The 15,166-nt window shown below is 35.6% G+C and overlaps 3 protein-coding genes across 13 annotated transcripts; 2 read left to right on the forward strand and 1 right to left on the reverse strand.

Moving 5' to 3' along the window:
* The first annotated feature begins 210 nt into the window (after window positions 1-210).
* LOC127900452 (non-classical arabinogalactan protein 30-like) lies at window positions 211-1,912 on the forward strand. The gene is made up of 2 exons (XM_052435563.1): window positions 211-855; window positions 1,387-1,912. The coding sequence occupies exons 1-2, from the start codon at window positions 327-329 to the stop codon at window positions 1,680-1,682; spliced, it is 825 nt and encodes a 274-aa protein (XP_052291523.1). The 5' UTR covers window positions 211-326; the 3' UTR covers window positions 1,683-1,912.
* Window positions 1,913-5,300: 3,388 nt separating this feature from the next.
* LOC112497171 (uncharacterized) lies at window positions 5,301-8,363 on the reverse strand. 8 transcript variants are annotated; one of them, XM_025094715.2, is made up of 5 exons: window positions 7,968-8,363; window positions 7,850-7,866; window positions 7,433-7,520; window positions 6,977-7,078; window positions 5,301-5,757 (listed from the first exon to the last, which is right to left on the reverse strand). In XM_025094715.2, the coding sequence occupies exons 1-5, from the start codon at window positions 8,080-8,082 to the stop codon at window positions 5,741-5,743; spliced, it is 339 nt and encodes a 112-aa protein (XP_024950483.1). In that variant the 5' UTR covers window positions 8,083-8,363; the 3' UTR covers window positions 5,301-5,740. The 8 variants fall into 8 exon arrangements, 6 of the variants coding, with proteins under 6 accessions (XP_024950483.1, XP_052289625.1, XP_024950484.1 ...); XM_025094716.2 differs by lacking the exon at window positions 5,301-5,757 and adding an exon at window positions 5,776-6,273; XR_008051728.1 differs by lacking the exon at window positions 7,850-7,866.
* Window positions 8,364-10,831: 2,468 nt separating this feature from the next.
* Window positions 10,832-14,731, forward strand: LOC102622494 (uncharacterized). 4 transcript variants are annotated; one of them, XM_052435356.1, is made up of 6 exons: window positions 10,832-11,179; window positions 13,273-13,367; window positions 13,447-13,548; window positions 13,969-14,039; window positions 14,138-14,200; window positions 14,304-14,731. In XM_052435356.1, coding segments are annotated over exons 1-6 (612 nt in total). In that variant the 5' UTR covers window positions 10,832-11,177; the 3' UTR covers window positions 14,583-14,731. The 4 variants fall into 4 exon arrangements, with proteins under 4 accessions (XP_052291316.1, XP_006467783.2, XP_006467782.2 ...); XM_006467720.4 differs by lacking the exon at window positions 10,832-11,179 and adding an exon at window positions 11,971-12,319; XM_006467719.4 differs by lacking the exon at window positions 10,832-11,179 and adding an exon at window positions 12,353-12,549.
* Window positions 14,732-15,166: the final 435 nt, after the last annotated feature.

The following is a 15,166-nucleotide window of genomic DNA, read 5'->3' on the forward strand; positions in this document are numbered from 1 at the left end:
AAATTTTATTTGGGCCTCAACCAAACGCTAAAACAAATTAACGAATCAATCTTGCATTATCTCATTATCTCTCTTCTTTTGCATTATGTTTGTGTCCACCTCACAGCATAATGCATAATAATAGCCCCACCACCATATTATAAAATAAAAATTTTATCACAAAAAACCGCAGAGAATCACGGGTTAAAACCCCTATAAATTCCCCCAATCGGAGATCGTTTTCACCACCTCTCTCGATCTCTCTCACTCTCTCACCCTCCCCCTAGTTGGCTGGCCATCTTCTTTACTAGAGATAAAAGAAGACTGAAAAAAAAAAACAAAACAAAATGGGTAAAGCTTTACTGATTGTTGTTCATGTTTGTTTGGTCTTAGCCGGCTGCAGCTTCACTGTGTATGGTGAACAGGTTTACACTGAGAGTTCCATGGCTATGCCACCATCACACTACCACTCGGTAACCCCGGCAACGGCACCAAGCCCCCACCATCACCACCACCACCACCACCACAGCCACCCTCCTACTGCCCCACCGGCTCACGCCCCAAGCCACCACCATCATCACCACCACCCCCACCCGCCGGCTCATGCACCGGCTCACACTCCCGCTCATGCACCTGCTCACCCACCTTCACACGTTGCTCCTGCCCACCCACCTCCACCACACGTTGCTCCTGCTCACCCACCTCCACCACACGTTGCTCCTGCTCACCCACCTCCACCGCACGTTGCTCCTGCTCACCCACCCACACCCACCCATCGTTTCCCTAGGAGCCTTGTTGAAGTTCAAGGCGTCGTTTATTGCAAGTCTTGCAAGTACGCCGGAGCTGATACCCTCCTAGGAGCTACCGCTGTTCTCGGTCAGTTTCGAACTCTTTCAATTTAACTTTCCCTGCTTCTAACATTTACATACTTGATTTTTTCCATCATTATTACTTCAATTAATTTCACATATATGTTTAGTTATACATCATGCATACATAACATACGTATGGATGCGAATGTGCATTTGTTTTCATGGATGCAGTATGTATACATTCCCAGATTTTGAATGGAGAGAGAGAGAGAGAGAAAGAGAGAGAGGTGCTCTTGATCTCTTTCTTTCTCTTTGTTCTAGGTTTATGTCACATTCAGTAGGAGGCATGGTTATGGCAGCATAGCTAGCTACTTTTTCCTTTTTCAAGCTCTCTCTTTGAAGTCCCTAGTATTTAAATATTTTTTTTATTCTTTTAATATTGTCCATGGGTTTAATCAATCTCAAAAACAAATCTTGCTTTACTCATTCTCAAACCACAAGAGTATTTTGAGTAAAAAAAGAAAAAGAAAAAATGACCACCAAATGAATACTGACAAAGACATTGTTTTGATATGTTTTTGGGGGGAGGGGGCAGGGGCGACTGTGAAATTGCAGTGCAACAACACCAAGTATCCACTCAATGTGGTTGGCAAAACGGACAAGAACGGCTACTTCAGGATCAAAGCACCCAAGACAATCACCAGCTACGGAGCTCACAAGTGCAAGCTGTTCCTAGTCACATCACCCTCGGCTTCCTGCGCCAAACCGTCCAATCTCCACGGTGGAGCCACCGGCGCCGTTTTGAGGCCTGAGTCACTCTCCGCAGGCAAACCTCCAGTTGCTCTCTACACCGTTGGCCCTTTGGCCTTTGAACCCAAATGCCCACATTAATCTTATTTTAATTATTTTCCCCCCCCCCCCCCCTCCCTCCCTCTCTCTCTCTAATCTCTTTCTCTGTCTTTTTGCTTCAGTCATATCGTATCATATCCAGTGCTTTGTACCAATCTTGTGTTGTAAACTTGTAATGGGAATGCCAGTCTGTTTGTTTCTATTTGTACTGTGTCGCTTCGTTGACATTAATAAATTATAGTATCCCGCTAGTTTAATTAGCAACAAATAAATTATGAGGCTCATTGTTTGAATATGAATTATATTTATAAATGCATATGCTATATGGATCATTTTTTTCCTTTTTTTTAATGTTTTTGTCATCATAAATGTACCCATATTATAAATTTATACGGCGGATCTAAAATTAAATGGTAATTAATATTATATATTTAATCAAAACCAAGAAAAAGGGCAGTAATAAAACTAATTGAGTGGTCTGCCTTGTGGCAAACATGAGAGACATAGCAATTGTTACTTTTTTATCTGGGATAATGTTGCAAAAGAAAAGAAAAGTCAAATCCTTGGAATTTGTTTTTACTCTCTTTTTTTTTACCTAGTATTATTAAATTAAATAATCATTTATGTTAGTTATTTTAAATCTTAATTTATTTTGTGGCGCTGGCCCATTGGTCATGGAAAATGTAAAACGACCGAAATACAAGGTCGATTGAGATTTCCCGAATGGTTAGATCACAATCACTTAACTAGCACTGGACCATTGAACCGTTACCCTCGTTACCCTCAGATAAGTATGATTGTGAGTTAGGGATTCGAGTCTCCACATACTCAAAACTTTTTCAATTTAATATTATGCATAATTATGTAGATTTATTTAAAGTTTTTCTGTCTCATAAAATATAAGAATGGAGTAGAGATATTCCCATTTGTGAGGATTATTTATTCGAACAAAGTATTTTATTTATTTGGACAAAGTACTTTATAGAATTTAAAGGTTGCAAGGGTTATTTGTCGGAATAAAGTACTTTATAGCTATGATTATAAATATCGGTTATTTTTCTGAACAAAGTACTTTATAGCCCCTAATTATATGTCCGATTATAAATATCAGTATAGTTGTTTGTTGTAATAGCTAATGTAATTCAGTAGTCTAGTGTATTATCAGTATTTAAAAAAAATATTAATAGAAGATAAATTGACGACCACTTAAAATAAAATAAAAAATTTGATATAAAATTGCATTCCATATAAAATTGCATTCCACTAAATTGACGACCACTTAAAATAAAATAAAAAATAATATAAAAATCACATATTCATTTCAATAGCACCTTTTTAGTGCGTATTGTAGTTAGTTAACCACGGTGTCCAACTTCAAAGTAATATATAGCATATTAAATTGCATTCCATAATCGATTTTGTACATTTAAAGTACCACATTATTTTTACAAGTCAATCACATGTTTATTCATATAGAAAATTCAAAATTGGTAAAACAACACCCAAACATCGTATATATTTTTCCACAATAATTGTGTATCACGTAAAAAATATTTCAAACGGTTTTTTTCTTTTCTTTTGGGAAAAAAACAACTTTATGAGGTAAGTAGGAATGATGATTAAAAGAAATTTTAAAAATATAAATTTACAGCTATAAATTGACAAAAATGATACGCATCTCATCAATAAGCCCGCTAAAGTAAAATATTTGTGCAATTCTATCATTAATTCAAACTTTAAAGATATTCATTAAAATATTTTAATTTTTATTTGTTGTAGTGTAGATTAGATATCATTACCATAAATCAATGGCGGAACAACAAGGATTTTAATATGAGAGTTGCTAAAATATATTGCAAGTTAACATTTTAAGAAAATTGAGGATTGTCTTGAAAAATAAGACAGGGGTCATCTTAAAAACATTTTAATTTTTTCTACTCATTTTCTAAAAAATTTCAAAAACTCGGCGACCCCTGCCCAAAATTGGCACCGTTATCTCGAATAATCTTTTTATTCCAAACCCCCTTTTTGACCGATAGCAAAATGTAAAACGTATCCGATGGCAATTTGCACTCATTTTGTTCAAATGGTGAATCATGGTGATGGGGTCACCCCATGTCGATTAATCATGCTTTTGTACACCCATCATGTCATTTTCTCTCTCTCCATGCATGCATTTGTCTTTTCTCTTCTCGACTCCAAAAAAAAAAAAGAGAGAGAGATTGGTATAATCTGATCATCAAAATCTGAGCCGTTATTTTGTTGTTTCTTCAACGGTAAAAAAGAAAACAGCAAGTTTGAAAAATTATGGGGTCCATGACTCTGCTTCGAGTACTTGGTAAAATTGTTAACGTTACAGCAACAAATAATGGAGGTGTGGGGTTGGGAACAAAAAAGGACTGGGCTAGCCGTTGAGATGATTTCGAAGCTGCACGCGGCTGCCTGTATGAGCAGTTCATCTTTGTCACCTTCTGTTTAAAAAGTTTTGCGATGGATTTGACCTCCACCGCCTCACTTGTCTATCAATTTTTGATGCTATCTCTTCTTTGTTTGTGAATTTTATTCTTGTTCATCCAAAGCCAGAATCCAAAGAAGTGTTTCATTAACTCGACATAGACTCATACAGATAATTTACCCACACTTATATTAAGTAATTTTAGACGATATGAATCACGAAATTGCTTGGATATTTTTAATTAGAGTCGGACTATCTTTCTTGAAAATAAGAATTGGACTACTGTTACCACCAATTAATCTCTTAAGACTCATTTTCTTTACTTATAACAGCCTCTTAATGACAAATTTAACCTCAATTAAAATCATTCTTCATCAGACCCCCCAAACTTTCTATTTTCCTCTGATTTATGCCCCATATCTACGCAAATTTTCTCTTACCAAACAAACACTTCTAAGTATATATATACACAGTTTTTTATTTATTAAATTTAATCTTCTTAGTTGCTCGCGCTTGGTTTATGGGGAAAATTATTTGAAAGAAATGTATGGAATTTAAGATTTATGACAAGTATGTCAGAATAACAAACAATACTTGGGACAATACTTGTAATATGTTTGTGTAAAGAGTTTCTAGCAAAATTGTAAGAGCAACCTAGGACCAGCTGCTTGTGGTAGTGTTTTTACTTTTTTGGCAGAGACTAAGGCTGCTATTTTAGCAATTGATTCAACTATTGACAGAGGATGGCAATATGGCATCAGTTATGGTTAGAGTGTGACTCGATATTAATTGGCTATTCATTTATTCTCCCATCCCTCTTTGAGTTCCCAATGAAGTACTCAAATTTGATGGGCATTCTTGTTCACACCGTCTCTCACACATTTGGAAAATTAATGGTTTGGCTGCTGACCTTGCCTATGCATTGGACGTCATTCCTTTACTTGGAGAAGTTCGGTGCATTTCGAGGCTTAGAGCGTTATTTACTTGATATGTATTGATGCTGCAATCTGTTCCGTGTTAGTTAGTGACCAAATGCTAACTCCAACACTTAAATTTATAGTTCGGGAGATACCTTAACCAATTACTTCTCACACCAAGTAAATATGTGCGGCCAGAAGCACTTCCGAACCAACTTTTAAGGAAAACAATTAGAGGGACGCTGAGATTTTTCCAGCCCTCTAACTCTTAAGTCATTTCTTTGGTTTACAAAAAAAATGTGTATCAAAATAATGTGGCTTGACTTTGATTGCTTTAATTAAAAAGTTCTAAAAAATAAAAAGAACTAAGAAAAAGAATAAAACTCTAGTTGTTTTGTATTTTTAGAGCAAGAGAGTTTACTAATAGAGAGAGAGAAAGAGGATCACTTATGTGATTTGAATTCTTAGAGGCTTTAATAAGCATGAGAACACTACGGTTCTTGGACTGCGACACGATCGTTAGTGAATAATGTTCATGTCCTTTAAGAGAAGATTCGCAGGTTGACTTTTAACCAAGTCTTTTGGTTGATTTGGTTTGAGTCTCTCCAAGATCCCTGCTCAACAGCGCAATCCATCTGCTCGTGTCTTTTTCAACCTAAAGAAGCCACTTTGTGAGTATGGGCTGAGCTTACTTTGAGTTTGAGGACACTTCCCGTTGCTTCCATATTTTATGCTGGGTGGCGGCCTGATGGGGAGGGCATGATTACGACAGGACCATGGTTTATAAATCAAAATTTATCATGTGTGATAATAAATTATTCTTAATTTTGTTAGAATTAATCATACATGAAAACAAAGCTTCTCGCTTATTACTTCCATATTGCCAATCAAGAGGAGCCATTCGTGCAGCTGAAATATGTTCCTTCTATTTTTATGTTTGTGATGATGAAATGAAACTTTGAAAGTGAGGATTTTCACTAGAGTTATATCTACCTAATTAATCGGGATGTAATGTTAGACTTTTAAAATAACAAAATATAAAAAAAAATCCCAATAACCAAAAGTGTAATTGGACATACCTAATTTTTTAATATTTATTTTTTTATAAACTTACACTAAGAGTGTGTGTGTACGTATATATGTATGTGTGTGTGTGTGTGTGTGTGTGTGTGTGTGTGTGTGTGTGTGTGTGTGTGTGTGTGTGTGTGTGTGTGTTTGAGGACACTTCCCGTTGCTTCCATATTTTATGCTGGGTGGCGGCCTGATGGGCCGGGCATGATTACGACAGGACCATGGTTTATAAATCAAAATTTATCAATTGTGATAATAAATTATTCTTAATTTTATTAGAATTAATCATGCATGAAAACAAAGCCTCTCGCTTATTACTTCCATATTGCCAATCAAGAGGAGCCATCCGCGCAGCTGAAATATGTTCCTTCTATTTTTATGTTTGTGATGATGAAATGAAACTTTGAAAGTGAGGATTTTCACTAGAGTTATATCTACCTAATTAATTGGGATGTAATGTTAGACTTTTAAAATAACAAAATATAAAAAAAATCCCAATATGTGTGTGTGTACGTGTGTGTGTGTGTGTGTGTGTGTGTGTGTGTGTGTGTGTGTGTGTGTGTATGTGTGTCTCTATGTGTGTGTATGTATGTATGTATGTATTTATATATGTATTTATGTATTTATATGTGTGTGTGTGTGTGTGTGTGTGTGTGTGTGTGTGTGTGTGTGTGTGTGTGTATGTATTGTGTGTATGTGTGTCTGTATGTGTGTGTGTGTATGTGTCTGTATGCTTGTATATTTGTATGTGTGTATGTATATATGTATATATGTATGAAACAGAGTGCACATGAACAAATTTCATAGAGAAGCAACACCCGTGACAAATTATCAACTAGAAGCGAGTATTTTGAAGGGAGAGTAGTTCCAGAACACATAGAAATTCAGAATACCTTGGCTTCTAGGAACTGGTCCGTAGTTGGGCATTTTACCGGGGTTTTGTTTCTTTAACTCAACGTTCGTGTCTTTCTTGCTACAAGCAAGAAGTGCAGATTCTGCAAATATAAACACAACCGTTGAACAACAGAGCTTACAGAATACACATATATAGGAAAAGAGAATACAAACGTGTACCTATAGCTCTGTGTGTGTGTGTGTGTGTATGTCTGTTTGTATGTCTGTGTGTTTGTATGTATGCGTGTATCTATGTATATATGTCTGTGGATCAAGATAAATTGTATATATTTAGTAATAAAATCAGCTGACAAGCCTTTGCATCAAGTTGGAGCCTTTTATTAACATCTAATATGACTCCCAAAAAACCTTTAACTTTTCCTAAAACTGAAAAATGAGAGAACATATTTTCGGACACTATGAAATACCTACAAAATGTATATGACTCTACATACCTGAGAAAATTCCTTGACATAAACTTGATAAAGATATTCCAAGCTCTGGAAACAACTTTGATAAAGATATTCCAAGTTCCAGAAACAACTTTAGAAACAAAAAAAAAAATCTCTAATAAGGGTTTTTGAAACTCTTTAATACAACAATTTATAGAACAATAATTTTAAAATTTCTTTCTCCTTTGAGAATTTCATAATTCATCACTCAAACAAGATCTTTGCAATAATCTAACTATGGAAACAGAGTGCACATGAACCAATTTCACAGAGAAGCAACACCCATGACAAATTATCAACCAGAAGCCAGTATTTTGAAGGGAGAGTACTTCCAGAACACATAGAAATTCAGAATACCCTGGCTTCTAGGAACTGGTCCATAGCTGGGCATTTTACCAGGGTTTGGTTTTTTTAACTCACCGTTCTTGTCTTTCTTGCTACAAACAAGAAGTGCAGATTCTGTAAATATAAACACAACTGTTGAACAACAGAGCTTGCAGGATACACATATATAGGAAAAGAGAGTACAAACGTGTACCTATAGCTGAAGCCGAAGAATCCTTGTGCTCTAAGTGCAAAAGATCTTTACTTGTACCCCTCATCCCTTTCTTCTTTTCTTTTTTCTTTCTCTCCATGTACATAAAGAAGCACATGCTACTTAGGTTTTCAGAGACAAGAAAATTCTAAAGACATAATCACCAAGCTAAAATTTTAAAACTAAACAAAAATGTAACAGAAAAATATAACAAACCTATGTTCTTAAACTCGTCATTATCACTCATGCTATTACATTTATGTTTCACAAATTAGTTTATGAGTGTCAGCCTTTATCTTACTCGAAAAAGAAAAGTAATGGTAAAGTCATTCTCTAAAAGTTCATAAACCAACGATAAACAAATAGAAATAAGTTTAATTTTGATAGGAAACTGTAAAATTAAAGAACTTATAGGAACTGAGACTTTTAGTTATGAGCTATGAAATTTGCTTCAATGAGTAGGTAGGGTTGGCAATTTGTGGGCTTAGATCGGGCTTTTTAAAGCCCTGACCCAAGCCCATGTTATTATCATTAAGTCTAAGCCCTCTAAAAACTTGTCCAAATTTGTACGGACTGGGACTGGGCCTGGGCAGGACCTGAACGGGCTTAGGCTTTCATTAATTTTAATTTTACTTTTTTTATAAAACAAAAAAATTAAATTAAAGTTGATTACCTAATGCATAATATGCCAATACACAAAATATTAACAAGACAACATAATAAATTATAAATTCTAATACTAAAAAAAAATTAATCCAATATTTGTGGGGCTTCTTCCTTATCCTACAGATAATTTTTAACACCATAATCGATTTATACATAATTTCATAATATTTTCCGAACAATACAAAACATTTTCTAAACTATAATCTCATAATATTCTACAATACAAAATCATGTCGATCCAAATCCGACCTATTTAATAATCGTGTTAAATTTGACCACCCATACCCATTTATTTATGTCGTGTTCGTGTCAAATTTTGTCAGCTCTAGGTAGAGAGTATAACAAAGGTAAAGCCTATAAGTAGGAGAGGGCAAAAGGTTCAGTTTTTGTGGAATCGAACCGAACCGAACCAAAAAATTCGGTTCGATTGGTTCAAATCTAAGAATAAAAACCAAATGGTTTAAAAATTTACATATAGATTGGTTTGTTTTCGATTTGATTTTGAACTGAACCGAACTAAAAACCTGATTGGTTCGAATTAGTTAAATTAAAAAATATATAATTTAAAAACTAAAATCTAAAATCACATTTCAATTAAAAACCTAAATTAGTAAACGATTCGCATCTATATCTCTCGGTCTCTCCCTCGCGTCTCTCCCTCTCCTCACAGCACAGCCCCTCAGCGGCGGCACAACCCTTCAAGCACGGTGACAACTCAGCCCATCACACACGGCACCGTCAGCTCCTCTGGGTCTCTCCCTCGCATCTTTCCCTTGCCTCACAGTCAGCGCCTTAGCGGCGACATAGCCCCTCAAGCACGGTGACGCCGTCACGGACTCAGCCCCTCAAGCGGTTAGCCCTTCATGCACGATCATCTTTGGTGCTGGAGGTTTTTTTTAAAAAAAAATTATGCCAAGTGTTTGCTTTCTTTCTGTTTAAACCTTATGAGGGGTTGATTTTGTGCTGGTGTATATTAGTTATTGGACTTAAAAGTCGTGAGCAAATATAGTGGTTATGGCTTGTGGCTACCATAATTGTAATATACAATAAGATTAGGGATGAAGCTGCAAAATTTGGAAAATATTATAGTCCTAAAGGTTTGTATTCGATTTGGATTCTTGAGAACCGATCAGTTTCGGTTATGTTCAATTCTGACCATGAATTGAACAGGGAAACGCCACCCCTACCTATACATGATTAATTGAATTTTGTTTCGAAGACATGAATTTACTTTTCATATATCTAATTAATGTTATTGTAATTAGTTTCCAACACTACAACTTGAAAATAGAGTTGGCTCTACATCTATTTACAATTACAATCTACTTCATACTCAGACATTTGTTAATATAATTAGAAGATTGATTATTTACTCAAAGTTGTCAAGTTTTTATGATTATTTTACAGAAATATAGAATGAATTTATTAGAAAATGAGAAGGAAACCTGTTTCTTTCGGCATTGCTAAGAATGAGGTGGAGGTTATTTTTAAAAACTTTTAACGGGGTAACTTTGTTAACAAAAAAAAAAAGAGTAACTTTCAAAAGGGGTTTTACAAGGGATTTGAAGGGTGCCAATAGTCGTTTCTTTAATCTATTTTTAATTATAAATAAATTTTTTTTTATGAATTACATTATTATTTTAAATGGATTTGGTCTAGAAATTAATCAAACTCGGCCCAACTAGATCTAGCGGGCCCATTGAGTAATCCCGAGGGTTTTGCTTGTCGCCGTTATTTCTGTTTCCTTCATATTCTTCATTCAACCTGCTCATTGAAGTAAATTTCATAGCTCACAACTAAAAGTCTCAATTCATGTAAGTCCTTTAATTTTACAGTTTTCTATCGAAATTAAACTTATTTTTATTAGTTTATCGTTGGTTTATAAACTTTTAGAGATGACTTTACTATTACTTTTTCTTTTTCGGGTGAGATAAAAGCTGACACCCATAAACTAATTTGTGAAACATAAATGTAATATCATGAGTGATAATGACGAGTTTAAGAACATGGGTTTGTTATATTTTTCTGTTAGAATTTTGTTTGGTTTTAAAATTTTAGGGCCCGTTTGGTACCCTTTTCTAAGCTGCGTTTTCATTTTCGTTTTCATAATACACATAATACATGTTTGGTGAGTTCATTAATTACAAAATAAAAAATTCGGATTCATTATTATAACTAATCAACTGAAAACAACTTAAACATGTTCTGCAAATATTACAAACTAAACCTAAAAATGAATTAAAAAACGAAAGAAAATCGTGACCCTCCTCCTCCTTTTCTCTTCACTGTCGTTCTGTCTTTCCCCTCACCTTTCTTGATCCAGTTGCAGCAAATCTGCACTCCCTCCCTCCCCTTATCTTCATCTACTGCCCAGCAAATCTGCACTTTCTCAGTTGCAACATCTTTCTCTCTCGTCTCAGCCCAGCCGCTGCTGCTCCGTCTTTACTCTCCCGGATCTGTCACTTGCCCAGCCGCCATCTCGCTGCAACCACTGCTACTCCATTCAACTACCTTGACTGCTTTTGCTCTCTCAGCTCCATCTTTGTTATGTGAGTTGCTGATTGGGTTTTAATTTGCTTGCGTACAATCGAATTTGGCATTCATTGGGTTTTAATTTGCTTGGGAATCTTTGTTATGTGAGTTGCTGATTGGGTTTTGGGTTTGATTAATGGATTATAATACAATAGATTTGTTAGTGTTAATACATTGATAATTTGAACGTGTAATGTAATTTTCCTGCTAGTGCTGATGATTATTGATTATTGTGAAATTTATAATTGAAAGTGAAGGAGTGGATTGGTGAGTCAATGTGAAGTAGTTTTTTTTTTCGTTTGGCAGAGCAAATATTGTTTTTGGAAAGCAGTTAAACAGCTTTCTAATTCCGTATCTAATGTGTTTTTAGAATGAATATTCTAAAAAAAAACTTTTTTTTAATTGATATTAATTCTAAAACTTTATTATCATATAATTTTTTAATAATAAATTTGTTTAAATTATTTTGTTGTATTTGTGTATGTATTAACTGAATAATTATTTTATGACTATAAATATAATATAAATATTTAGTAAAAATTATTTTTGAAAAAAATATTATCAAAAACATATTTTCTATTTTATCATTTTCATTTAGGGGTGGGCAAACGGTTCGGTTTTTATCGAATCGAAAAATTTTGGTTCGGTTCGGTTCGGTTCTATAAATAAAAATCGAATGGTTTAAAAAGTATTGAACCGATTGATTTTTATTTGGTTCGGTTTAAAACCGAACTGAACCGAAAAACCGATCGGTTCAATTTAATTACAAAATATTTAAATTGAAATATATAAATTTAAAATCAAATTTCAATCACAAAAAATCAAAACCCTAAATCGGAAATCACAAATTCACGATTGCATCTATACTGTTGCCCTTGCCTCTCTCCCTCGCGCCTCTCCCTCGCGTCTCTCTCTCCCCTCACGGCGCAGCTCCTCAGCGGCGGCACCACCCCTCGGCAGTATCTTCCCCCTCTGCGCGTGCATGGGGCGGTTCGGCTCAGCCCCTCTCGGTCTCTTCCTCGCGTCCCTCCCTCGCCTCACACCACGGTCAGCGCCTAGCACAGCCCCTCAGTAGCAGCACGGCCCCTCCCCTCAAGCACAGTGACGCCGTCGTTAACCCTCGCACACGGTCATCTTGGTTGCTGCAGCTGCAGCCTGTGGGTGTCTTTTTTTCTTTTAAATTTATGCCATGGCCCGTCTGTTTTTTTTTTTTTTTTTTGCTTAATAACTTGAGTTTTTGGGTCTCGGATCAATACCCAACATCTCATTCTGCCTCAAATCTCAATCAATTTCAAATCATGTTCGTTTTATTTTATTCGGTTTGGGTCTCATAACATCGGAGTACTCGTTGCAAGTTAGGAGCTGGCTAAGTTAAAGCATCTGTAAGGTACATATGCTGCTTCAGCTAACCCCCCAACCTTGCATTTGCATTGCTTTTTCTCTGTAACTCAGGACGCATGTGCTATTTGCTTTGGGTGTGTATGTTACAGATGTTGTAACATAGCAACATCCTGCAAGTTAATATTATATGCATGCTCTTAACTAATTTTAGTTTCTTGTTATTTTAAAATCATCAAAACGGAAATGTTGTTACTGCAGTTATACAAGTTAAATTAAACTTATAATTAAACAGAAATGTTGAATATTTGCTAAGCTGAATATTGTGATTAAACAGAAATGTTGTTACCGAACCAAACCGAACCGAATTTAGGAACCGAACCGAACCGAAATATTTCGGTTCGGTTCGGTTCGGTTCCTAAATTCGGTCCCTATTCGGTTCATCTTCTAAAGAACCGATTGGTTTTGGTTCGGTTCGGCTCGGCTCGGCCGAACCGACTATTGCCCACCCCTAATTTTCAACTGTGTCTACCAAACGCATATTACTGTTTTTAGTTTTTAGTTTTAAAATACAGGATACAGAAAATGATACTAGACACATATTGAAATTCGAAATACAGCAATTGCAAAACACCATTTTCATTTTCATTTTTATTCTCAAAAAATACAAATTCGGAAACAATACCAAACGAGCCCTTAGCTTTTGGTGGTTATGTCTTTAGAATTTTCCTGTCTCTGAAAACCTAAGTAGCCTGTGCTTCTTTATGTACAGGGAGAGAAAGAAAAAAGAAAGGAAGAAAGGGATGGGGGGTACAAGTAAAGATCTTTTGCACTTAGAGCACAAGGATTCTTCGGCTTCAGCTATAGGTACACGTTTGTACTCTCTTTTCCTATATATGTGTATCCTGCAAGCTCTGTTGTTCAACGGTTGTGTTTATATTTGCAGAATCTGCACTTCTTGTTTGTAGCAAGAAAGACACGAATGCTGAGTTAAAGAAACCAAACCCCGGTAAAGTGCCTAGCTACGGACCAGTTCCTAGAAGCCAAGGTATTCTGAATTTCTATGTGTTCTGGAAGTACTCTCCCTTCAAAATACTGGCTTCTGGTTGATAATTTGTCATGGGTGTTGCTTCTCTGTGAAATTGGTTCATGTGCACTCTGTTTCCATAGTTAGATTATTGCAAAAATCTTGTTTGAGTGATGAATTATGAAATTCTCAAAGGAGAAAGAAATTTCAAAATTATTCTTCTGTAAATTGTTGTATTAAAGAGTTTCAGAAATCCTTATTAGAGAATTTTTTTGTTTCCAAAGTTGTTTCTGGAACTTGGAATATCTTTATCAAAGTTGTTTCTAGAGCTTGGAATATCTTTATCAAGTTTATGTCAAGGAATTTTCTCAGGTATGTAGAGTCATATACATTTTGTAGGTATTTGATAGTGTCCGATAATCTGTCGCTCTCATTTTTCAGTTTTGGGAAAAGTTAAAGGTTTTTTGGGAGTCATATCAGAGGCTAATAAAAGGCTCCAACTTGATGCAAAGGTTTGTCAGCTGATCTTAATACTAAATCTATACCATTTATCTTGATCCAAACCTTGCTCTCTTAATCACTAACTTGTGCCTCCTTTGACCAAATGTAGGATAATGCTCAAGATTATGATATGGAAGCGCTTACCGGAAACGAATCTGAAGTTATTGAAATGGTAAGTGAAGGTCTCTCCCTCTTTGGTCTCTCCCCCTTTCTGTGTTCATACTTATATTGTGGCAGCTGGTCCATTAACAACTTCAGTTGCATCTTAATGATAGGATTTAATGCTGGGGATAGCTGATCTGCATACTCCTGAGGCGGTCAGTGCTGCTGAATCTGCAATCGCTGGTAATCAGCCAGCGATTCCTTTGCCTGCAAGCAGTGGTGAAACAGAAACTGAAGATAGTAGTGATGACAGTGATGATGACGTCGAGGATAATAAAACATTCGATCCCATGAATCTGAAAAGATCCGAGACAAACAAGGATGATTCATTGAGTGAATCTGCAGGGAACAAGAAATCTAAAAAGCGGCCAAAAATTGTTGAGCTCTCATGAGCATGTCTTTTGTATGAGTTAGCTTTGTTGTGTATTAGTGATTTGCGTGTTGTTGTTGTGTCTTGATTATGAAAAAGACAACATCCTTGGTTGACTATTTAATTTTCATAACCAGTTGATATATAAAGTTTTGTTTACTTTTTCCTCTATTATCTTTGTGTATTGAACACTGAGTGCACACTTTCGAAAACAGGCATCTTATTTTGGTTTCTTTTTTTTTTTTATGTGAGCCTATTGATGGAGGCCATTGAGCTCGGAACAGCGCAATTCAGAGGGGAGAATTTGCAACGAGCTTTTTGGTTTGCATCAAGCTGAACATATATATCAGTGACACAAATCAATTTTTTCCAAAAAATTAAGTTGATTTTGAGTTTGAAATTTGTTGACTCCAATCCAACTGAGTGTGTAATTGCATGGACCAGTGCAATGAAACGTTTTTGTCCTGCTGGATCAGCGTTTTTATAACAAAAATGGATTTGAGGTCAAGAAATTACGTGTGTGAAAAAAAAAAAGGAAAAAAACTTTACAAATGGATGTTTAACAAATCACTGCTCATGTGTCAGTGACTGGTGAACTGACCCAGC

This window comes from Citrus sinensis, chromosome 2, assembly GCF_022201045.2.
Source record: "Citrus sinensis cultivar Valencia sweet orange chromosome 2, DVS_A1.0, whole genome shotgun sequence".
Lineage (NCBI taxonomy): Eukaryota > Viridiplantae > Streptophyta > Magnoliopsida > Sapindales > Rutaceae > Citrus > Citrus sinensis.

Bases quoted from the DNA above. Each gene is read 5' to 3' on its own strand.
- LOC127900452 (XM_052435563.1), top strand. From the start codon at position 327: ATGGGTAAAGCTTTACTGATTGTTGTTCATGTTTGTTTGGTCTTAGCC. The intron at 856-1,386 runs GTCAGTTTCGAA...GGGAGGGGGCAG, and splicing joins AGGAGCTACCGCTGTTCTCG to GGGCGACTGTGAAATTGCAG.
- LOC112497171 (XM_025094713.2), bottom strand. From the start codon at position 8,082: ATGTGCTTCTTTATGTACATGGAGAGAAAGAAAAAAGAAAAGAAGAAA. The intron at 7,079-7,432 runs GTATGTAGAGTC...TTATATTTGCAG, and splicing joins ATGTCAAGGAATTTTCTCAG to AATCTGCACTTCTTGCTTGT.
- LOC102622494 (XM_006467717.4), top strand. From the start codon at position 13,265: ATGTACAGGGAGAGAAAGAAAAAAGAAAGGAAGAAAGGGATGGGGGGT. The intron at 14,040-14,137 runs GTTTGTCAGCTG...GACCAAATGTAG, and splicing joins GGCTCCAACTTGATGCAAAG to GATAATGCTCAAGATTATGA. The intron at 14,201-14,303 runs GTAAGTGAAGGT...TCTTAATGATAG, and splicing joins AATCTGAAGTTATTGAAATG to GATTTAATGCTGGGGATAGC.